Genomic DNA, 25636 nt, shown 5'->3' on the forward strand with positions numbered 1-25636 from the left:
TTTTACTAAGAATTAGAATTTATACCGAAAAAATGTTTTTCATCTCTTAAAAAGTTTCAATTTCTGAAAATATGTTAAGAAACTGAAGTTCAGCACAGCTTTATTATGCGATAAAATATGATTAACTAATACAAAACTTATTTAAAATTTAAAAAAGATGACTTGTGCTTCATAAAGACTGTCACCTTAGTTAGTATCAATAAAAATATATTTTATAATACTTTAACAAACGTTAAGCTTAAAATTTTAAAAATCCATGGTTTGAAAATACTATGCTTTTAATTTGTAATTTAGTAGAACATTTTTTTTACTGAAAAAAATCAAATAGTTAGCTTAGGTGTTTGCTTACAAAAACGAAAAAAAAAAGTAACTGTCAAATAACTTAAAATTGCTCCTTATTTTCTAATTTACTACTTATTGCCTAATCACCTATTAAATTCACCCAAAGGGGAATTAGATCGATCTTTTATGGAAACTTGGGTGTAAATTATACTGGCTTAAAATGTAAGACATTTATTATTCTGTTTATTATTATGTGATGAAAAAATTATTTTTTTATTACTAATAAATTTTAATAAAGTTATTAAATTTTAGCAAAAATAAATACTTGAAAATTTATAAGTAAGTATTAATAGCACTAAAACTTTTAGACAAAAATATGGTTTTTAAATTTACTTTTTATAGTTACGTTTAAATTTAAGAAAATATATCCAAGTATTTCATAAACTATATAAAAAGAACCATTAATGTTTTAAACTACTACAAAATCTAAAATAAAACTTAATTTTGTTAACTTAAAGTCTGTGTAAAAAGTTTCAAAATACTAAATAATATATAAAATTGCAAGATTTTATTTAAGAAAATTACAACATTTTATAAGGCATAAAAACAGCATAGAATATAATGCTTTAGAGAACTTTAGTTTAAATTGATAAAACTACATATTAAAAAAATCATGATGTAAAAACAAAGCTTTGGGCCTTGTATCCTTGTATCAATTTAAAAATAAGTTATTTAAATTAACTTTGTGATAAATGATTAAAAAAAAAACAAATTACATTTTTACTTTTGGTCTACTTTTATAAAGAATTTACTAGTAATGTAAAAATTTCTAATTTCAAAAAGATAAGTTTTAGCATATAACAAACATATTTTCAAATTATTCCAAGGCACAGTCAGAATGATTTGTGGTTATTAAATAACACTTTTATCAAAAAACAATAAATTAAATTTCTGTAGTTAACTTGAATTACACATTAAAACAAATGTTTCCCTTTTATTAAAATTTTCAATAATATTACAAAAAAATTAAATACTCTTAGAATAGTTAAAAATCAAGTTTAATACCAAGAGCGTTCATATCAGCAGTTACACGTTGAAGGTAAGTAGCGTCCGGGTATCCATAACTGTAAATATAACAATTACAATCTGTAGGTACTAAATTTTTTTATTTTTATTTTATTAAAAAAGTTTTTATTGAAAGTTAACAATTAAATATGGTAAGTTTTGCATTGAGCCATAAATTTTATACCAGTAAAACTTACATACTCATATGTATATAACTTAATTTGTTCTACTCATATAAATTTTGAAATACGTCAAAAGGTTTTATAAATATTATCAAGCTCAGGCAAATACTACTTGTTATTTTTTATATGTTTTTTATACATCTCAGCAGTGTTTCTTCAGTAGAATTAGTAGTTAGATACTGGAGTAGTTTAAAATTTATGTAACTCGTTTTGTGAGAACGGGTCAAATATGCACGGCACTTTTTCAAAATTATGAAAAAATACTTAAAGTTTGTCTGAAACTAAATTGCAATCAAAACAAACCTAAATAAAAATTAAATTAGGAAACTAATTAAAAAGATAACTAATGAATAAAAATGTCTATTACACTAATATAAAAATATCAATTTACCTATAAATAGGTCATACATTTTTAAACTAATACAACTGTTCTTTTCACACTAGCTTTTCTATTTTTGGTTTGGTATAAATTATTTGTTTACTTCCAGGTATAAATATTTACATTTCATTGTTAGCTGTTAAAAAAGTTTTTTTTTTCACAAGAGACTATGATGGCATTTCTATTTTCAACACAGATTAACTGTTAGAATTTAAAACTAATTAACTAAAACTATTAAAAAAAAAAATTACTTGAAGTATAATTAAAAAAAAAACTTTATAATAACAATAATTTTAATAAATTTGAATATTTGTCAATGTCTTCTTTAAATATTTATTTTTGTCATTATTGAAAATATAATGATTTAAGTCAGTTCACAGAGAACACTAATTTACTTTTAAAATGCGGAAAATAAAATCAAGAAATGCTTTAAAAAACGAATCAGGGAAAGCATTTTACTAGAAAACTAACAATTACAACATTTTACGTTTGACTTAAATTTGTAAAATAATAAGCTATAACTAAATATAAAACAGCATCTATATACAAAAGATAAGGGCTCACAGTTTGTAAAGAAGTTTTTATATTGTTAAAATATTACTGGAAACATAACTTAAACACCAAACAAAATCAAAATGAGATTTACAAACTATGTTTAGACATAGCTTCTAGATCAGGGGTCGGAAAACTGCGGCCCGCGAAGGATAAATCTGCGGCCCGCGAGCACGTTTTTTTTTTGAATGGAATGCGGCCCGCAAAAGAAATTTTTGTGGCCCGCGAGCATGTAAATGTGGCCCGCTAAGCAAAAATATATTTCAAATTAATTTTTTTTCGGTAATTCGGCTTAATTTGATTAGCTTGGTTTTAAGTCTCTGTATAACATTTTAAAATATTTAGAACAAATTACTGCTTTAGTTTAAAAATGTGAAAAAGACAGATTAGCATTCTAACAGGATTTTTTTCTCAGTTTCATAATAACTTCTTATTTACAACAGCAAGAAGTTATCTGAAAAATGAGTGTAAAGAGTGCTTGGGATTAATAAGTTAGTTACATAATACCTATTTATTAAACAAACTAAATGCAAGTGTTTTCAATGTTGTACAAAAGTAATGCACAGTAATTAACTGAAGTGTCTTTTCTTTATATCTTAGATATTCTTTTTCAATATTTTTTATACCTAAGTTTCTTTAGTAGATTTTTTGTTTGTAAATGTTATATTTTAGTGTAAAAACATATAAAAAAAAAACATAGTAATAATAAATGAGGTTTATTTTATTTTTGTTTCGACACATTTTAATTTTTTATAAGTTTTTTTTGCACTTTAAATTAATTTCTATGCACACCAACTTAAAAAGATGCTCATATTTTAAACCACTTTTTATTTAATACTTTAATATTAGTTAGTTTAAGTCTAGTTTATGCATAATTTTCTACATTGTTATTTCTACATGTAATATCTAAATTTGTACAGACACATTTAAAACAATATATATAACATAAATTAATATAGTTTTTTTTATGTATACATTTTCATTTTTCAAACATTGTTTTTGTCAAACTAAGTTAATTTTAATGCCTTGCATATCAATTCACACAATTGCTGTTTTTTAAAGCTATCTATTTAATACAAACTAGATTTAGGGATGGTAACTTTATTAAGTTTGTACATTTTTAATCAAAATAGTTCAAATTCAAGCAAATAAACAATTTAACATTGCCACACACTCAGACTATCACTACTTGAAGACTACAAATCTCAGGCCAACTAAGTCATTTTTTAAGTTTTTGACTAGAATTTTTTTTTGTATACAAAAATATCAGGAAAGTTTTTGTTGACTCAGGCTGGCTTTTTTGCTTAAAAGAGTGGCAAATTAAACTTATGATGTATGTTTTTTTCAATCCACAGTGTTAGTTTGAGTTGTAATATATGTTAAATTTTAAGTTTTGCAGCTAATATAATTAAACATATTGTTTATATTATTGTGTACATTTAAGTGTGAACAATCAGTGTTGCCAAAAAATTTGAGTCCCGGAAAAGCTTTGAATTTGAAAATTTATGTTAAAATTTTGGAAAAAAAAATTGAATTTGAGAATTTTTGAAAAATCTGGAATTTCAAACAACTTTTACATGTAAAGTAATAAAATTTCGATTTGACAAAAAAAAATTACCAAATGAATTTTTTTTTAATTAAAAAATATATTAAAGTAACTTAACAGTATTGTTTAATATAGATATATTTTTTAAGACATTTTTTTAAACTTTAGTTAAACTTTTTACTAAAAATAAAAGTAGGAATTGTACTTCCAAAAACTTTGTATTGGTGCTTTTCACCTTTATTTGTAAAATTTCACCGATTGTTGTGCTTCGTGTTGGAACTAAACCAAGAAATTCTACTAAAATGTCAAAGTTAGTAAAAACATCTCTAATTAACATTCTCAGATGAGCAATAGTTTTTCTATCAGTGCTCCCATGTTAACAGATTGATTAAAGTCCTAATTTGATTTATGCGACTTTATAACCTTAATGAATTTCCTAAACACCACTTCTTGTTGTAATTAAAGAAATAAACAAAAGTTTTTCCTTACCGCCAACATTAATTCTTTAAAAAGTTTTCAACTATAAACGGTATCTCATTTTAAGTAATAAATTTTGCTACTTTATAACTTAACAATTTTTTCTGATCATTCTGTAGTTACTGAAGGTAATCATGTGCTTTGTTCGAACTGACTTTGGTGATTTGATTTTAATTTTTCTCGCAATAACTCCAAACTAATTTTATTTTAAGCTCGTCTTGTATTTTACAATTACTATTTTTAAATGAAATATTTATATTGCAGATAAAGAATTGCTATAATGTTTAATAAAAAAATAAGTTTTTCTACTTCGCTAATGACTCAATAAAGTTTTATACTTTTGTTAAATTTGTTTAAGAAACTTAATTATCCATTCCAGCTAACTTATATTTTATTTGGCAAGTAATTTATTTACTGTTAATAACCTTCGTTATTTCTATATGTTGTGAACTTTTTTTAATTTGGTTGCTACACAAACAGGCTGTTATAAAAGCTTAAAATCTCAGATGTTTGTGAAACTTTTATTTCAAACACTTTAAAGAAATCTTCCAATTCTCAGAATAGTTTTTATGACTGTAGTGTAGCTTACTAATTGTATTTTTTTCTTGTTTTCTTACACTTTGTGTACTTTTTGATAATGATGATATTTTAACTAGGTATTTTAGCTTGATAACAACTATTTATTAGCTTTTTTAACTTTTAATAAACTTAGGCTGGTTTGATACAAGTCAGACATTTTTGCTTTTTAAATGGCAACTATTTAAAAGACTAATTACTAATAAAATATCTTATCAAAGTATTCGAGAATTAATTATTCTGAAGAATTTGTTTTAGCTTTCTGGAATACAAACAGGTATTAATTTAATTAAGTTAACTGATCACTAAATTTTTAGTAAGTGTAAATTATTTAACACGCAAAAAATTTTTTTAAGTTAATATTCTTGAAAAAACGGTTGATAATGTAACAAATGTATAAAAGTTACCCATAAATTGTCTTTCAAGTTAGGTTTTTATAGAGAGTTAGGTTGTAAGTAAAATTACAAAAGTATTAAGTTTAACTTTTTAAATGCTTCTGAAAGTACATTTATTAACACTTAAGTTTATTAGTCAATGTAAATTCTATTCTAATAAATTTTAATTTAAATAGGCATTCTGTGTATAGCTAAAAGTCATTTAAAACAATAAGTTGAATAAAAGTAAAACTTTTATCTAGTGTGACTAAGACTAAAACCAAACGAGTATTCAAATGTCACTAAAACTAAAACTGCGGCCCGCAAAGACTTTGGAAACTTGAAATTTGGCCCGCGACCACCAACTGCCTGCCGACCCCTGTTCTAGATTAAGAAGTTTACTTGTTCTTTTAAATTATGTAACTAAATATGACAAATTGTAAAACACTATCAGGGTTGCCAAATGTTTTTGGCAAATTTTCTCAAGGTTTTCAAAACTTTCCAGATTTCATAAAGTACACGTTTTTGGGTATACTTTTAGTTTAAAATTAAGTTTAAGGTATGAAACTGTGTTAAATAGTATAAAGACATTGAAAAGATATTAAAGCTTCTTTAAATGTGTTTTTAAATAAACAAAAATGTTGATGAAGATAATCTTTTTTATCTCTATGATAGATTTTTTGTGTCAAGCAAAACTTTACTACTTAACATCTATAAGTTGTTTAAAATTACAGGTTTTTTTATTGATTTTAGTTCAAAATTCCAAGTTTTTTTTTCAAAATTTCTCAAATTCTAGGTTTTTCCAGGTTTTTTGGCAACCCTGCACTATTTACGTAAGAATTGTCGCACATATTGTTGAACTGTAATGTCAGGATAAAACTCTTCAAGTTAAATTACAACAAAAATTACTGCAGTGTTAAATGGCTAAAAGTTTATCAAAAAGCAAAAAAAAAAACCTACTTATTTTAATCTTTTATTTAGAAATATTACCCGATTAATGCATTAGTTTGATGCTAACGGCTAACTTCAAGATATTTTATGTAGATAATAAATAATGGCTACCAAAATGAAATCAGGAAAGGTTAGTGTGAAAAAAACTGTTATATAGTTAAAAAATCTCCCAATTCGTGTGAAAATTTGTTTTGTAACTTTAATTGCATTTTAAATTATTAGTCTAAACCAGGGTTTCTTTTTCTTTTTTTCATAAATCCCCCTTCGAAGAAATTAAAAAAGCTATGGCCCCCTCCGACAAGATTTTTCAAAAAACTACCCGTAAATACGTCTAAGACCTTTTTTTGCTCTTCATCATCAACTCCAGAATACTTAGGGAAAATTTCAATTTATGGCCTCGTGATTCCCCTTCTACAGCTTATGCCTCTAAATTTCCTAAAATGTTTCCCTTATATCTAATATAAGTTTCAAAACTACCCTTAAATACGCCTAGACCTTTTTTGCTATCCATCACCAACTCCACAATATCTAAAGTGAGTTTTAAACTAAAGCTTCATGGCCCCTTTACTACTAATGCCCCCCCTCTTTGGTCCCTTTGCAGCTTATCCTAAACTTATAAAATGACCCACTTTGGAAAACCCTGGTCTAAATAAATGTTTTTAGACTTGTAATCAAACCTTAATTAAGTTCAACCTAAACTTATCGTTTATTTAGATTTAGTTTAAGTATAATTAAGTATAAAAAAAAATATTTTTACATAATTTTAACTTAGTTTTGTTTTAATTTGTGAAAAGTCACCCTTGATAAAGTGATTGCGAAAATTTCAAGCTTTAGTACTATTTTCAACAGTTGAAAAGTGTTTTTAAACATATACTTTGTGATAAGATATAAAATTATATGTAAAGTTTAAGAACTAGAACTTATTTACGGTCCACCACTGATTGCAGTTTTGTGATGAATGTCATTCCAGGTCACAACATTAGTCTGACCAGTGGTTAAGCTTCTGCCAATCCTAAAAGTTAATTTCATTTCCCAAGCTTTTTGTAGCAACTTCAAAACATTGTTTCCTTCTTCATTATTAGGTAGGTAGGAAACTCTTTTTGTACCACAAAACGGAAAGCCAGGGTTAGGATGCTGAGACTGTGATAGAAAAAAGTGTTAATATTAATATCGTGGTTTTTGATTTATTTATTAGCAACTAGGTAACCTTATTAAAATTACACTGAAAAGCTACTAGATAAATAACTTTAATCTCAATTAAAAAAAACCTTATAAAATCATTTTATAATAAGTTAAATAGATACTAATTATGATACTTTTTAACTAAAACTAAAAAATAAAGACTTTAAACGTTTAAGCAAAGCTCTGCTTTTTTTTTAATTTTTAAATTGATATAAATTTAGTTTTTAAACTTTTCTTATTTATACTACTATAGGAAAATTTATTAATATATTTATGTATCATTTGCAACTAAGTATGTATAGCTTACTCATTTTATTTTTAATACACGAACGTTTTCTTATTTAGTTTTTAAAGAACAATTGTTTGACAACTTTTTTCAAGATATTTTAGTATACTTATTATGCATATTCAAATGTATTATTAGAAATTTCATTACAGTGTACAATATCAATGATGTCCAAACTTTTAATCATTTAACATTTAATTCACAACAACTTACACAGGTCACAAATACACAAAAGCACATGACCAAATTTTATTTATATTCTATATGCTAATCATTTTTGTTAATAGAGATCCAAACGAAATAACTTTATAAGAACATAAAAAAAACAACAGTTTGCAAAGTACTTGATTTATCAATACTAACTTTATTTCTCTATGCTAAACTATAACACACTTTTAGGGAGTTCTGTTGGAAAAAATAAGTACTTCAACGAATAGAAGATAAAATTATTAGTGCTTTTTCTATCAACATAAACTTAAATAAAACAAACACACTGTGAACAATTTAAAACGATTTAAAGAAAATTTTATGGTATAATTTCTTGATTTTATGTAATTTTTATCACTTTTTGTAACTTCTTCTAAATTTCCTTTTTTTTTTTCTTTCTAAAAACAAGAAATTCCACCATAAAACTTTCTTTAATTAATTTTAAAATGTTCACAGTGTGTTTTTGTGACAATTAGCCACATTGAAAAAAATTGAGCTAAACATTTCAAGGTCACAATTTTTGGATCTCATACATTTTGAGTTGGGGTGGTTTTTAGAAAATCGGTTGATACCAAGGTGAAAATTTCTTAAAATCATTTAAAACTTTGTACACAGTGTTTTTATGATATTTCCAAAAAAAAAAAAAAATTCAGCTGGAAAATCAAAAGTAGATGTAAAAATAAGCACCCTAAAGTACAATACATATTCGCTAATCCGGCCATGTTGGGTAGGCATTTTGTGTAATTATAACCGGATTAGCTTTAGGATGGATAATAACAAGACATCACTTTTATTTAATAATATACTTATCTTATATAATTCAATGAATGTAATAAAACGCATTCTATATCTTTTATAAGTATAATTTATTCAAATTTTTGAACGAACCAACTAATTAAAACAGACAAAAAATAAACTAAACAAAAATGTGAAAAAGTTTAAAATCATTTAATAGAAAACAAATCACACCATAGACTATTTAATTTTTATTTATTTTAGGTTTTAAATTAAAAACATTGATTTTATCTGAATTAATTAAATCTACTTCTCGACTGAAACCGGCTGGATAAGCGAGGATGTATGTAATAATTTTAAGTTGTATTACAAAACTACTTCACCCACATTTATAGTTCATATATGAATTTAAACAGTACTATTTCTTCATTACACTAACACATGTTTCTGTGTGTTAACACACTTCAACGGAGCTCTGTAAAAAAAGAATACTGTAAGGATAGAATAGAAGCTAAAGTAGGTGTATGTCAGTGGCGTAGGGTGGTACTTTGGTCAGGGGGTGAGTAATTTTTTTTTTCAAAAAATCCCTTAACTTGAGACTTTTTTAATTAGCTATAAAAAGATCTTTTTTAAATAATATAGTTGAAATAATTTTATCAATCTAAATAAATTCAAAACTACTGTTCTAAAAAATACTTCTATATTTCAAAATTAAACCATTAAAAAAAAAACTTTAATAGAATTACTTATACTTGCACAAACATAAACTTAATAATTAAAAGTTGTTTTTTACTAACTCAGTAAACTTTATATCTACAAAAAATAACATATTCAATAAAACGAAACTGTTTTATTAACAAAAAAATATCAATCTATTTAATATACAATACTGAATTAGTAGGCAATTCTAATTGCCTACTGAAGAAGAATTCGAAAGTACTTTAGGCAATATAACGAATACTAATAAATTTGTAGATTTTTTTTTAAATAAAAAAAAACTTTTTTATTTAAAACGATTTTGATAAAGACAAGAAAATCACGAAGAACAACACACAACCAAGAAAAGATTTGAGATATTTAAAACTAAAATATTCTTACTGTAATATACAATACAACAGTGATAAAAGCACCTCATTGCACTTTATATATACTACACAAAGTTATTTTTGACTAAAATAAATTTTACAATTAAAACAGATTGCTTGCTTATTTAATGTAAGTTAGGTATCAATGTTAGAAAATTATATCTGAACTATAACAAAGTTAAAGCAAGATGATTTTAGCTTATTGCATATTTTTCAATTTTGATCAAATACAAATCAAAAGTTGTCAAAAAATAAACATATTAAATGATAAATTTAAAACACAATATATAGTGAAAAACTGTTTTATGGCAAGTTTGAAACGTAAGACTTAATGACAGTAACACTAAATATCTAATGAACAAGAAAAAAGAACTAATAAATTTTTTTTTTTTACAATTATTCTAAAAACATAATAAGTAATCTATTGTAAATAAAAAGAGGTAAAACAACAAACATTAAATACTGAATTAATAAGTCAATTAATAGTTATTGAAACTTGGGATAATATATTTTTATAAAATGTTTATAATGGTTAAATCTGAATTATAGCATACATAAAGTTAGATACAACTTAAAATAACAAATTAAAATTTTGAAAACAAATCACAAAGACTAAACTTCGTATTAAGCATTCAAAGCCCTGACCAACAATTAAGCTACCCCGTACATAATAACATCACAACTTAAAGTGCATATACATTACATAACAACAAAAATAATTAATTAATGTTTTAAAAAAGGGAGTCGGGTGTAAGATTAAAAATATCCTATACGGTATTTAGATATATAATAAATTACGAATTTGTGTTTAATATGTACGTTTTAAATAAAAAAGTTATTTCTTATTTAACAAAAAATCAACAAATTTATTAGTATTCGTTATATTACCTAAAGTACTTTCAAATTCTTCTTAAGTAGGTAATTAAAACTGATTAATTCAAAATTTTCTTGCATATAAAAGTTAAAAAAAAAGGATATTATGACGTAAGTATAAATCAAGTTCTAAGATAAACTTTGTTTTAAAAGCCTGTCTTTTAAAAGTTTTTTCAAATAGTAAATCTTATTAGTATCTCTAGTTTAAACTCGCAAAAACTAAATGTAAAAAAAAAAAAAAATTAAATTAAATCAAAGAGAATGGACTAAATGAAATTAAATTGTTAAACTTTGATGTGTTTGACTTAATGTTTTATAAAACTTTAAAATGTAAAATCAAAATAAAAATAGTAATAAAAATAGTAATCGAGCTTATTGTTGGTTGAAGTTAAAAAATCTAAAATAAATAGAGTAAATAATCATAATAAATAAGTCGATAAAAGTAGTAGTGCATATTACCTTAACTTGTTAAGATATTTTAGAAATGTATAATCAAAAAACTTTATAAACATTAAAACATTTAAATAATAGTAACCTAGTCAATTATCTGTAAAGTGGTAATATAGTTTTGTTTATATTTATTGTTGCTTGGAGTTTATTGATCCATTTACTTTCTAAAAAATCTAAGTCTGAATAATTTTTAGTGGTGTCTACAAAGATAATCTAAAAAGCTTCTTTTAAATCTTTTTTTGTGTTTTTTTTGCGTAATGTATTTTAAGTGCTGCTCTATCACTAACATTATCTGTGATTGTACTCTTCTAGATGTGTCTGTGAGAGCACCATCTTTGCGAAAAGGACGTGATTGTCTGGCCGACATAGAACTCTTCGCATTCACTACATTTCGCCGCATATATCCTAAAATTTTTGAAATTTAAGTTTTTTTTTCAATTTTATCGTTTTTCTGTTTTTTAACTTTACTAAGCTTGTTTTCTTTACCATTGTATCTTTGAAAAGCAAACATTTACCACAAGGGGATGAAATCCCTTCTTCATTATTAACTTCATGAGCTAATTTCTTGTAGTTAGTTAGTACAGTTGCAATAGTCTGCGGTCGTTTGTATGTTATCATCACGTTTTGATTCAATTGTTTTTCTCTTTCTGTTAATTTAAGCAAGTTTGGAAAGATTGTCGTCCAATTGCTTACGTTTTTGTTACTTTCCTTCGTTCTTTTTGTTGGTGGTCTGAACCGATCTTTCCATTTTTCTGTTTTTTCCAGCATCTCTACTACTAAACCCTCGCAAAAGTATGATTTTAAGCACTTATCTTTCAATAGTTTCAAAGCTTTCAAATAGTCACAATCCCGTTCACACAACCTTCTTAATCTTATAGATTCGCTAAATAGAATAGATTTGTAAATTGAGCGAGGATGATAAGATCTTCCATTGATGTAAACCCTATTGATAGCGGTAGGCTTTATGTAATTTCTTACATAAAACCCACCTTTTTCTTTTTCATCTATGATGTGATTGACATCTAAAAACTCCAACTCTTTGTTTTTACTTTGGTGAGAAATTTCTCTAAAAATAGTTTTAAATCATACTTTTGAAACACAAATTTAAGCTTGTCTTTGATATTATCTGTGGCTGCTCTTGTTGGGTAAAAAAGATAATGTCATCGATATAACGCTTGAAAAGTATTGATTTTTTTAAAATTGTTTTAACTTGTAATATTATATGATGTAGCGCAATATTGGCAATTGAAACAGAATTGTTATCTCCGGTAACAATTCCGTTTACTTGCGAATAGAATGATGTTCCGTTTTGCACTACTACATTTTCTTAACAAAAAATTGTAAGATCGACTAAAGTTTTATTTACTTGTTTTGAATAGTTTGTGCACTTTTCGATTGCATTTGACAAACTAATTTTATTCTATTCGCAAGTAAACGGAATTGTTACCGGAGATAACAATTCTGTTTCAATTGCCAATATTGCGCTACATCATATAATATTACAAGTTAAAAACATCAATACATTTCAAGCGTTATATCGATGACATTATCTTTTTTACCCAACAAGAGCAGCCACAGATAATATCAAAGACAAGCTTAAATTTGTGTTTCAAAAGTATGATTTAAAACTATTTTTAGAGAAATTTCTCACCAAAGTAAAAACAAAGAGTTGGAGTTTTTAGATGTCAATCACATCATAGATGAAAAAGAAAAAGGTGGGTTTTATGTAAGAAATTACATAAAGCTTACCGCTATCAATAGGGTTTACATCAATGGAAGATCTTATCATCCTCGCTCAATTTACAAATCTATTCTATTTAGCGAATCTATAAGATTAAGAAGGTTGTGTGAACGGGATTGTGACTATTTGAAAGCTTTGAAACTATTGAAAGATAAGTGCTTAAAATCATACTTTTGCGAGGGTTTAGTAGTAGAGATGCTGGAAAAAACAGAAAAATGGAAAGATCGGTTCAGACCACCAACAAAAAGAACGAAGGAAAGTAACAAAAACGTAAGCAATTGGACGACAATCTTTCCAAACTTGCTTAAATTAACAGAAAGAGAAAAACAATTGAATCAAAACGTGATGATAACATACAAACGACCGCAGACTATTGCAACTGTACTAACTAACTACAAGAAATTAGCTCATGAAGTTAATAATGAAGAAGGGATTTCATCCCCTTGTGGTAAATGTTTGCTTTTCAAAGATACAATGGTAAAGAAAACAAGCTTAGTAAAGTTAAAAAACAGAAAAACGATAAAATTGAAAAAAAAACTTAAATTTCAAAAATTTTAGGATATATGCGGCGAAATGTAGTGAATGCGAAGAGTTCTATGTCGGCCAGACAATCACGTCCTTTTCGCAAAGATGGTGCTCTCACAGACACATCTAGAAGAGTACAATCACAGATAATGTTAGTGATAGAGCAGCACTTAAAATAAATTACGCAAAAAAACACAAAAAAAGATTTAAAAGAAGCTTTTTCGATTATCTTTGTAGACACCACTAAAAATTATTCAGACTTAGATTTTTTAGAAAGTAAATGGATCAATAAACTCCAAGCAACAATAAATATAAACAAAACTATATTACCACTTTACAGATAATTGACTAGGTTACTATTATTTAAATGTTTATAAAGTTTTTTGATTATACATTTCTAAAATATCTTAACAAGTTAAGGTAATATGCACTACTACTTTTATCGACTTATTTATTATGATTATTTACTCTATTTATTTTTGATTTTTTAACTTCAACCAACAATAAGCTCGATTACTATTTTTATTTTACATTTTAAAGTTTTATAAAACATTAAGTCAAACACATCAAAGTTTAACAATTTAATTTCATTTAGTCCATTCTCTTTGATTTAATTTAATTTAATTTTTTTTTTTTTTTACATTTAGTTTTTGCGAGTTTAAACTAGAGATACTAATAAGATTTACTATTTGAAAAAACTTTTAAAAGACAGGCTTTTAAAACAAAGTTTATCTTAAAACTTGATTTATACTTACGTCATAATATCCTTTTTTTTAACTTTTATATGCAAGAAAATTTTGAATTTATCAGTTTTAATTACCTACTGAAGAAGAATTTGAAAGTACTTTAGGCAATATAACGAATACTAATAAATTTGTAGATTTTTTTGTTAAATAAAAAATAACTTTTTTATTTAAACGATTTTGATAAAGACAAAAAAATCACGAACAACAACACACAACCAAGGGAAGATTTGAGACACTTAAACTAAAATATTCTTACTGTTTAATATGAATTAAAAAATGCAAAACATAAAACAACAAAGTGGTTATGTGTTAAGTATAAACCTGCAGTAAAAAATCATCTCGCCAATCTATTGGGCGTAGTAGGTAAAAAAGCACGTTTATTTAAATGCATGTTTCCAACTTCGAACTTGACACATAAAGGAACATTAAAAATATATAGTTGAGTAAGATACGAAGACCATGTTGGAGAATGAAAAGTGACATGTATAAATTATTAAAAAGAAATAAAAACTATGTGTATTGTGTTTTTAAAATAATTGCAAAAATATTTTTTTTTTAATCCAACTGCCTTACTACTTTTTCCAAACATTATGTATAAAATTATCTCGTTTGCAGTGCAAGATAAATGACTTGTTTGAATGTTAATGTATATAATTAGCGTAATAATATGACGTAATTATTGGATGTTTTTTTGAATGTTTGAAAAGGGCTTAATATCTTGAGTTGCATGTGAGTTGTTTTATATTATGATTTTTTATTATTTTGTATTTTACTTTACTTTATCTAATTTAGGCTTAACTAACATACTCATGGTTGCCACTGATCAAGCTGAGAAAAAATTCCTGACTTTTCACCAAGATTTTCCTGACTTTTCTAAATCAAACTCTTAAATTAAACTTATTCTAAAATACATAATCTAACATTTGAAACTATATAAAGCTTTCAATCTAACTTTAATACAGGTTAAAAACAACAGTTTTTTGCTGAATTCTATCATCAAACTTCCAGTACATCATTTAAACCATCTGTGTATGATTGATGTTTGTAATAAACAGCTCTATCAGCAAAATACTTGTATTATACCTTATAAACACAGCTTGTCTGAAAAAATACACAATTTTTTTAGCATTTCCTAGCATAAATGTATCTAGATTAACAAACCACGTATAAGGAACTTTTACAAATAAAACCTTGAATTAATAACGAACTTTCACAACTAAAATCTTAAAACAATAACAAATTTTTACAGTTGAAACCTTAAAACAATAAAAAACACAATTTTTTAGAATTTTCTAGCATAAATGTTTCTAAATAAACGAAACGACATATAAGGAACTGTAAAAAAAAGACATAAAAAAGTAAACTATATATCTGTTGTATAAAATATTTCCTCTTATCATTTAGTATAAAATTTGAAACAAATAAATATAATCTAATTTACTTTAAAAACTTAAGTCACTCTACAAAAAATACAAATAATAAGTAAACTTAATATTGGCATATACCTCTCTTATAACTTATTCTATAAATTTAAACAACTTTGAAAAAATTATAAAGAGGTAAAGTATACACCTTAACTTGTTACATAAAATACTAAACTAACTGCTTAATTATAAAGAACTCAATTATTTACTTAATTAAAAAACATTTTGATTCTAAAATTATGCTAGATAAATTTTTGTGTATATATCACAGTTTCACTATGGAAGTGTCCTTGCTACAGATCATCAATACTAAAAAGCTTACAAAATCTGCTTGTTCAAGTAGGGTACTTGTTCAATATGTTAAAAGGAAATTTTTGCAGTTTTATAAAGGATATTTTACTAATTTATACTAGGTGAAGGCATTGGAAATAAAATTAAATTTATTTTTGAATTTCTATGAAAATTTTGGAATTTTTTTCTGACTTTAAAGCACTTTTAATTAATTTTTACCATTTGAAGGCTTTGGAAAACAAGGAATTTTGTAAATTTAAACTCACAAAAACTGACTTTTTTTTTTGTTTTATCAAATTTTATGACTTTTCCTGACTTTTTTTCAAAACCCCCTATTTTTTCCTAACTTTTGTCATTTTTTTAAATTTTTCCTGACTTTTCCTGACCGAGTGGCAACCCTGCATACTATTGATTATTAATCTGCAAGAAATAAAGTATTTATTTTTATTTTTAATAAACACATATACACACCTACTTTAGCTTCTATTCTTTTCCTAAAGTATTTCCTTTACAGATCTTCGTTGAAGTAGTGTGTTAAGGGCATAGGGGGGGTAAACACCTTTTTTTATTTTTGATCTTATTTTATATAACTTTTACTAAGCTACAAGATGATTTTTACAGGTTTAAAAAATTCAAAATAATTTTTGAGATATAGCCGGTCAAAGTTGGAGGCAACAATAGGTTCCTTATGGGAGGCGCAAACTTAAACGGTAAAATAACTAGAAATCACTAAAAATCTACCTCCTCCTACGTTTTTTGAGATAACTACCTCAAATTTTCAGGAAATGTTCCTTGCAGTATTTAGAAAATTCTGTTGGAACAGAGTTTTAAAAAATTAAAAATTTTATAACAAAAAAAAAACTGTTTTTTTTGTTGATTTTTTATATAAAATTTTTATTTTTTTTTAAATTCCTTCTGACATAATTTTCTAAATATATCAAGGAACACTTCCTAAAAGTTATAGGTAGTTATCTTAAAAAACGTAGGAGAAGATAGATTTTTAGTGAAATAGTCTATTTTTGCCGTTTTAGTTTGTGCCTCCCATAAGGAACCTATTGTTGGCTCTGACTTTGACTGGTTATATCTCAAAATTTATTTTGAATTTTTTAAATCTGTAAGAAGCATTTTTTAGCTTATTAAAAACTATATAAAATAAGATCAAAAACCAAAAAAGGGTGTTTACCCCCCCCCCCCCCTATGCCCTTAAATTGTTAACACACAGAAACATGTGTTAGTGTAATAAATGAAGAGTACTATTTAAAATTGTTATTATTTTAATAAATATTCCAGTGAACTTGTTTCGCTCGGATCTTTATAAGTAAACGCTTAAAACTATACTTTAAAATGTTTATACTTATGGAAAATACACAAATATTTTCTACTCTTTGAAGTATATTTTTTCAGATCTCCGTAGAAATATGTTATTAGTATAGCATAGAGAAACAATGTTAGTTTATAAGTCAAGTACTTTGCAAGTTGTCGTTATTGTTAAGTTTATAATTATTGTAATGATAATATAAATGTCATGAAGACTACTAGCATATAAATATTAACAAGTTTAAAATATTAAATCAATTAGCTGACAAAAAGGCCATACTCAAAACTATTTATTAAAAAAAAATATAAAAAGAATACTATAAAAAAAAGGGTAACAATTTGTACATCCATGTTGTAAATAACTTAATGTGCATTTTTGTATATATAATTATGCACTATTATATTATTTTATATAAAAATACCGTTAAGATTGTGTCATTAACACAAAAAACTTTTTTTTAAATAAGTTAATACTTTTTATAAACAAAACTTAGATATGATACAGTATTAAGGGGTGCACGACTATTCAATTTGGGACAATAAAATATTTTTTAAACGGCCATAACTCAAAAAGTAAGATATATTTGGAAAATATAGGGTAGGTTTTATTAATACCTAAAAACACTCTTCTTTTCACTGATTTTTTTTTAATAACTAGAAGATATGGCTAAATTAAGTTAGAAAATATGGTAATATTTAGTTTAAAAAATTTTATAAGCATTTCATTCAAAAAAAAAGTGTTTAATAAGTATTAGTTGAACCTACAAACGCTTTTTTTTCAAACTTATATATTTTTTGAGTTATGGCCCTTTAATTTTTTTAGAGAATTTGAATTGTCCTGTAACCAGTGTTTAGAGGATAAAAATTAATTTAAGGGCATAGGGGGATCCACCTTGATTTTTACAAGTTGGTCTTATTTTGTAGAGTTTTATCTCAGCTATCAGACATTTTTAACCGCTCAAAAAAATTTAAAGTAACTTTTGAGATATAAGCGATCAAAGTCAGTTTGCTCAATAGCAATCTTATGGAAGGCGCAAACCAAAAAAAGACTATTTTATTAAAATTCTATCACAATTAAATTGATTTAATGCAGTATTTTTTTTGTGAGAAATAAAAACTTTATTAAATAAAAAACTCCAACTTTTTGTTTTTTTTTTTAACTAAAATTTTTATTTTGAATATTCTTAAAATTGCAACATTAAAGTATTTTAATCTTAAAAAGTTATGTTTCCTTAAAACTTGAGGCCTCTAGCTCAAAAAATGAAAAAAAAGATAGATTTTTAGTAAGTTTTAAAATTTTGTAGAAAATTGACCTCAAAAAATTTGCCGTCCTAAAGTTTGTATCGAAATGTTTTACAAACATTACAAAAAAATCTCAAAAATTATTTAATTTTTTTTAATTCTATAAAAACTGACTCATAGTATATACTGAGAGCTTTCATATAAGAGCCAATATTGTTTTTTGGTAAAATGTTGGACCCTCCCCTTATGCCCTTAACTTGTTCCCTTATGCCCTTAACTTGTTCCCTTATGCCCTTAACTTGTTTCATTCAACTTTCTTTAATTATATGTTTTAAGTTCACAAAGTACTTATTTAACAAAAAAACTAAAAAAAGTATAAAAGCAACAATCAAACAATAGCTACAAAGTTTACATTAATTTTAATATAAGCTTAAAAAAAAAACTCTAACTCCTTGAATGCCATTAGGAATTATGTAATGAATGATAATCATACCGCAGTCATAATATCCCGGTAGAGAGGCTATAGAGTACTCCAGGGTCATATTGCCATTGGGTGAGGGACCAAACTTTTTGACAATAACCAAACGACAAACGGCACACTTATTGTCATGCTGAAATACATTAATCGAAGGCTGTAATAAACTTTAAAACAATGTATTTTAATTTAATTTTGTTAACTTACAGAATCTATATATTTTAGAGTGAAATTGATACAAATGTATCATAAATTTCAAAAAAAAAAACTGGTAAGTAAACAATAAAATGAACTATGGACCACAAGACTAGCAACAGCAACCCACGTAGCATTCTGCAACCTGATTTTGTCTTTATTAGGACTCATTATTAGGCAGACATAGTCATGATAAACCGTTGCCAACTAGCTTAGTTACATTAATAGCGTTAAGGCAACTTTTTGTGAAAAGAGTTGGAAAAAAGTAACGCAAAACAATACAAAATTAGTCTTGCTTGAAAAGTTAGCAAATATATGCATGATATATTCATGTTCTTCAACTATTTACAAAAAAAAAGCTTAGTAAGCATAAAAATTTAAAATAAAATATTAAAAATAACAAAAAAACTTCTTACTAGATATAGTTCAAAATATAAAAGTTGATAAAATTTTGTTTAGAAAATTATTTTTGAAAACAAAGTGTTTTAAGTTTACTAATGAAACCAATCAAAAACTGTAAATAGAGAAAATAATTAAAGCTAGTAGACCTTTGAAACTATAAATTATTTTAAGAAGTAAATATAAACGCACAGTATATTAAAATAAAAAATAAGTTGTTAATACTACTTCAAGCAATTTGTTTAGGCAACTAGCATGGTATACATGCCTGCATACACCACTTTCTTTCACAGGGTCGTTACCTTCAAATGATTCCAAACAAATAGGACATTTTTCACGTTCATTTAAAGACCCTAAGAGTGCTTGCTTCTTATTGTTTTCAACTAAAACAAAGACATAAAGTTTAACAAATTTTGCATTTATCGTTTTATTTTAAGAAATTTTTGTAATATCTTCCATGTACTCAAAATATAAGTAAATGTATATTTTCTTAATACATAGCATTATGCATTTAAGGCCATATGGGGGTGAGCCATGTTTTTTACAGGTTGATCTTATTTTATAGAACTTTTTCTAAGCTTTAAGATGCTTTTGAAAAACTTGAATAATTTTTTGAGATATGACCAGTCAAAGTCGGGCCGCATAATAGGCTCCCTATAGGAAGGGAAAACTAAAACAGCCGAAAAATACTATTTTATTTAAAATCTATCTCCTTCTACATTTTTCAAGCAATCTTCTTCAAACTTATGCATTCTAATCTTTATGGAATAACAAAAAAAGTTACTTTGGCTTTTAACATTTTTAAGTAAAAATGTATATTTTTTGAAACAAAAAGACTCTTTTTTTAATTTTATTCATATAATTTTTATTTTATTAAATTACTAAAATTCATATATATATATTTTTTTCTCTTAATATAAGGAACAATTTCTGAAAATTTGAATAAGATTGCTTGAAAAATAAAGGAGGAGATAGATTTTTAGTGATTTAAAAATTTTCCAAGAAAAATGACCCCACAAAAATTTGCGGTCCATACATTTGTATCAGAAACTTTTTACAAAAAATAAAATATCTCAAAATTTAAATGATATTTTTCAACTCTATAAAAACTGGCTTTTAGTTTGTACTTAATGCTTTCATATAAAAGCCAAAGTTAATTTTCAATATATTTAGTATATTAATTAACCCCCCTATGGCCTTAACATTTTAACTATAGATAGTAAAAATTCACTTTACAGTCAGTTATTTTAATAGGTTTAGGACAATTTGTTGCGACAAGGTTTACACAAAAGTTATGAAATATATAACCATGTTGTTGATGTTGAATTTGTTTATTTTCCTCATTTCTAGACCTTTTAAAAGCTTTGTTTGCCACTTTATGAGTTCCGCTGTTTTCTATAAACAGTTAGAGTTAAAATCTAAAAAAATGTATATTAAAACTTACTAGTTTAACTGTAAAACAAAAAGTTTGTGTTGTTTAATAAATTTACTGCTTTGATATGTTTTAAGTCCACCATTTTTAATTTCAATTATAAGATTTGAACAGCTTTTTTCCGGTGCATAACTTACTAAAAATATATAACAGAATGCATTTCATTATCTTTAAATGTATTTAAGTACTTTCAAGTAGGACTCGTCAGAAATTGTTTCCTACTGGATTGGAATGAATACAAATTGAAATAAAATTATACTGCAGTTTAAAGTTTTAAGATATAAAATGACGTAATAATCAAATGTTAAAAATTAAATAAGTGCTAATGCTAAACAAATTTGGTTTACTAATAAAACTCGGTAGAATTAAAACAATCTAAATAAAGAAGCAATAAAATTTTTTAAATTAAAACTATGCTTAAAAATAAAGTTTAACAAGAAACTTATTACTTTAAAATTACTAATATAAGGATTTAAAAAGTCTAGTTTGGTAAACAAACTTTTTCTGCTTACATAAACTGGGCCTTAAAGATTGTATACATAAGGCTTCCAGAATATGCAATTGAAAAGAGTTCTCCGCTCTCACTAAGACTGAAAAATTGTCCTTTTTATAATTTTTAACACACTTAGGATTGTTAAAATACAATCCTGAGTGTGTTAAAAAACAAAGTGTTTAGTTTTAAAACAAAATACCATGTGCGTTATAAAATTTATTGGTTAAATAGTTTAGTTTAGAAAACCTTATTTAAGTACGAGTAAGTAACTGAAGATTAATTCAAAAATAGTAAAACTTTTAAAGTATTTTAGAAACTTGTAGACAATATCAATTAAAACCTACTTTGCAAAACAGAATAGTTTTCTTGATTTTGTGTAATAGATTGTTGAGTTGTTTGGTAAAAATACACCTGTTGATTTTGAAGAAAATGTTGTGAATTTCTTGGAAGCTGCTGAAAAACAGGCAAACTGTTGTTAAAAGACATTCTTTGTTGAGGGTGCTGTTTAAAATTTGCTATTGGTTGGTTATACTGTTGAGTTGGTTGTAAATTTGTTGTTGACACATTTGAACAATTGAAGTTGGCAACTAGTGATGGACTGGTTCTGAAAAAATTTTAAGTGAACTTATAAGTTTTGTTTCCCAGCTATAATACATTCTCGACTAGAGATTTCTGTTGATAGGTTAGATCCGCTTCACAAGTTGTACATTCAATCATATAAATTGAAAGCTATAAATATCTTAGCATTGTTACACACTAAAAAGATCTTTTATTCCATAATAGAAACAAGAATATTTACAGTTGCAATAGTACATTTTATGATTGCATTTATAATTAAATTATATTTAAAAACTTTTGAATAATATATAATACAGTAATAAACTTACCGTATTTCATTTAGAAGATTACTATGAAGCCATTTTAACCAGTATTGACTTTTTGCAATTACCACTATTTTTTGTTCAGTTTTAAAATGACTAACGACATAATCTGAACTTTTAGGAATTTTTGCATTAAAATATTGAACTATGTGATTTATTGTAGAAGGTTCTAAACTCGAAGTACTAATAGCTTTCACCAGTTTTTCCTGTGGTACATAGTTATATTATATAAAGATATTTTAAGTTTAAGATAGTCTTAAATTTTAATAATATAAAAGTTTTAGTATAAATTTTGATATTAATTTTTAAAAAAGTCTGTTAAATTCTGATGGAATTTCTGTTAAAGATTTTGTAGAGTTCAGTTGATTTTGGAAAATGTTTGTCCTGCAGTTTTAGAAATAGATTTCCAAATTTTGTTTTCACTAATTTGCAAAAAGGTGGGTAGTGAAATATGCATTTTCTTATTTTAAGTTTGATGTTATCAATTGTCAGATTATATTTAAGCTTATAATTGAAATTGCCTTGTTTAAAGAATTCTGGTAAATGTGTTTTGCCCTATCAAATGAGACCTTGCTTTTTGTTAGTCTTGAAATTCCTTTTTTAACCATTTTTGGAGTATTTTCCTAAATCTTTCTAGGGTGGTTTGAGTCTTTTTTAACATAAACAGTTTTTGCATTTGGTTTGATGTATGAGCAGAAGTCAGCAGTTAGAAGGTTTAATTGGATGTCCAAGAAGTTAGTAAAGGTTTCACCTCCGTTGATTGTAATATTGAATCCAATGTCTGATAGCTTTCTTGTGATTTGGTTTTTAATTTTGCAAATACTACATTACATAGTTTTTCACTAATAAAAACAAAAACTTTTAACACTTACTAGTCATTAATGAGAACAACACAAGTAAAAAAAGTAATCAACACACAAAAAACTACTAGACTCAGTATTATACTTACAAAACAAAATGGTCAATCAATATATCAAAATTCTGTTTGTTAACATAATTCTGGACTATTTAAAAATATTGAAATAGCCTCTAATCCAGGGTTTCCAAAACCATTTTTTCAAAAGGCCCCCTATAGACAATTAAAAATGCTATGGTCCCCTAAAACAAGATTTCTCAAAAAACTACCATTAAAACGCCTTAGGCATTTTATTCTTATTGTTGTTCATCATCAACTCCAGAATGTCTAGTGTAAATTTCAAATTATGGCCTTGTGGCTCCCCTTTTAACAGCTTATGGTCCCCTAAATTGCCTAAAAGTTTACCACAATATCTACTATAAGTTTCAAAACTACTACTAAAAATACCTAAGTCATTTTTTGATCTTCCTCATCAACTATAGAATATCTAGTTTAAGTTTCAAATTAAGACCTCATAGCCACCTTGTAACCCTTAACTGCTCATGCTCTTTGGCCCCTTTGCTGCTTATGGCTCCATAAATTTTTGTATTTGTTCTTTGGGAAACCCTGCTCTAATCTTTCTAGGTCTATAAACCTACTAATAACTTATTTAACAAAATATTTTAGTCTTAAGTAAATTTTAAAATGTATATTGTTTGTAATAATATCAAAAGAAAGTGTATTAAATTTAAAACTTAAGTAATCTTAGCAAAATAAAAGGCAATGATCTCAAGCTAGTACTTACAGAGATAAAAACGTACTGGATTCTTTTTGTAAATGAAATTTACAACAGAGAAAAAGATATTTATTTATTGTAGTTGTCTCACCTGATTTTTTTGTAGTGTGATGGATCCTTTTTTCTTTTTAAAGATTTTTTTGGTATTTTCCATAGCTAAGTATACTTTTAAATGTTACAAACTAGTTTTAGCAGTCAAAAATATATTTTTAAAAACAGCTTTAAAAAATCTATGACAAAGGTATGGTTAGATATTTAATAATATTAAAACTTTTATTTAACCAACTATTTAACTATTAGGTTGGTCACTGTTTCTTTTTTATTTTTTATGTTAAAAATATTGTAAACTTAAAGTAAATGAAGAGATACTTGAATGCTAGTTTAAATATGATTTTCAATAAAAAAATATAGTTAATATATTAATATCTATATAATGGTAAATTCTTATCTAATTTTCACTACTCTGTACTTTGGGTTGTCAAACTGTAGCTCACAAGCTAAATACTACCCACAAAGAAAAATATGCTTCCTGTGATGTTCCTTTTAGCAGGATACATTATTATTAAAACATTTTTTATTAAAATTACATCAGGTTTTTTATATGATTATAAAGTTATATTAGTGCTTTATTATTGTTTATTTTTATCACATTTTTGGTTTAAGTTGTTTACTACCATCAGATTACTAATACACAAAATCCCCTAATACATAAGAAAACAATATTACTAAAAAACAATAATATAATAAAATTATTATATATTCTTATTTTCAGAAAACAAATGAAGAGATTTCAACTACTAGAGGAGAAATAATAAATTCATTCTATCAAGACTTTATTTTACAACTTGTATATTTTATTTAAGCACTGACGAGCTCTTTTACTTAAACTTAGTTTTTAAAATAAAGTAAAATTGCATAATAAATTGTTGTTTATTGACAATTCCAAGTTTCACGGTTGCAGCTGACTGACGAGTTTTATTAAGAATCAAACCCGGGTGCGGGTCTCATTCTACCGAAGGCTTGTAGTCCGATAATCGAATTGGTATGCTCAAACCTTATATTTGAAATTTAACACATAAGTTTAAAAGAAAAGATAAAAATCAGGTACAAAAATATTTTTAACGCAAAACACACTGAACAAATGCCTTTACACTCATCTACACTTTACATTTTTAATTCAGACATTTAGATAACTAAATGTATAATAATAAAGAAAAAATAAAGGCAGTATGAGCTTTGTTGAAAGAAAAACTGTAATAAAAAAATAATAATTAAAAGACTGCAATACGCCGTGGGCTGGCAAGTGGCCTTTGTACATTTTAGTGACTTCAAAAATAATTCAAGAGATTTATTTAGTTGTTCATAGCTGGGCTACCTCCTTTAAAAACTGGGTTTAGCTCTATTCTGCTTTAAATATATTAAAAGTTATTAAGCATAAATGTAGTAAAATTTTGCTGTTTTGAAGTATAAAATTAAGCTGAAAAAACCTCAAATTTATGTCTAAACTAAGGCCTACAGCAACTGCTAAAAAATACCTTAAAAGCTTTGTAAAAACTATTTTATTTTAGACTTTTTTCTTTTCTTTGGTTTAGTGTTAGTTAAAAAAATTAGAAATCTTTGAAAATTTAAAAAGAAAAAAAAA

General features: G+C 25.5%; 1 protein-coding gene across 2 annotated transcripts; it reads right to left on the minus strand.

The window, feature by feature from the left end:
- Positions 1-885: 885 nt before the first annotated feature.
- On the minus strand, positions 886-24225 carry LOC145838139 (uncharacterized). Of its 2 annotated transcripts, XM_082945685.1 has the most exons (8): positions 24086-24225; positions 22370-22569; positions 21827-22086; positions 20866-20952; positions 19786-19940; positions 18938-19099; positions 7313-7524; positions 886-1406 (listed from the first exon to the last, which is right to left on the minus strand). In XM_082945685.1, exons 1-8 carry the CDS (start codon positions 24146-24148, stop codon positions 1328-1330), a joined length of 1218 nt encoding a protein of 405 aa, XP_082801811.1. In that variant the 5' UTR covers positions 24149-24225; the 3' UTR covers positions 886-1327. The 2 variants fall into 2 exon arrangements, with proteins under 2 accessions (XP_082801811.1, XP_082801812.1); XM_082945686.1 differs by lacking the exon at positions 18938-19099.
- Positions 24226-25636: the final 1411 nt, after the last annotated feature.

This window comes from Thalia democratica, chromosome 6, assembly GCF_965202585.1.
Source record: "Thalia democratica chromosome 6, ktThaDemo2.hap1.1, whole genome shotgun sequence".
In the NCBI taxonomy this organism is placed as follows: domain Eukaryota; kingdom Metazoa; phylum Chordata; class Thaliacea; order Salpida; family Salpidae; genus Thalia; species Thalia democratica.

What these genes read in the sequence shown, in the direction of transcription:
- LOC145838139 (XM_082945685.1), bottom strand. Translation starts at nt 24,148, where the DNA reads ATGGAAAATACCAAAAAAATCTTTAAAAAGAAAAAAGGATCCATCACA. An exon ending in GCCTAAACAAATTGCTTGAA is followed by an intron (nt 19,100 to 19,785) that starts GTAGTATTAACA and finishes AATGTATTTCAG; the next exon opens with CATGACAATAAGTGTGCCGT. An exon ending in TTCCTAATGGCATTCAAGGA is followed by an intron (nt 7,525 to 18,937) that starts GTTAGAGTTTTT and finishes TTTCTATCACAG; the next exon opens with TCTCAGCATCCTAACCCTGG.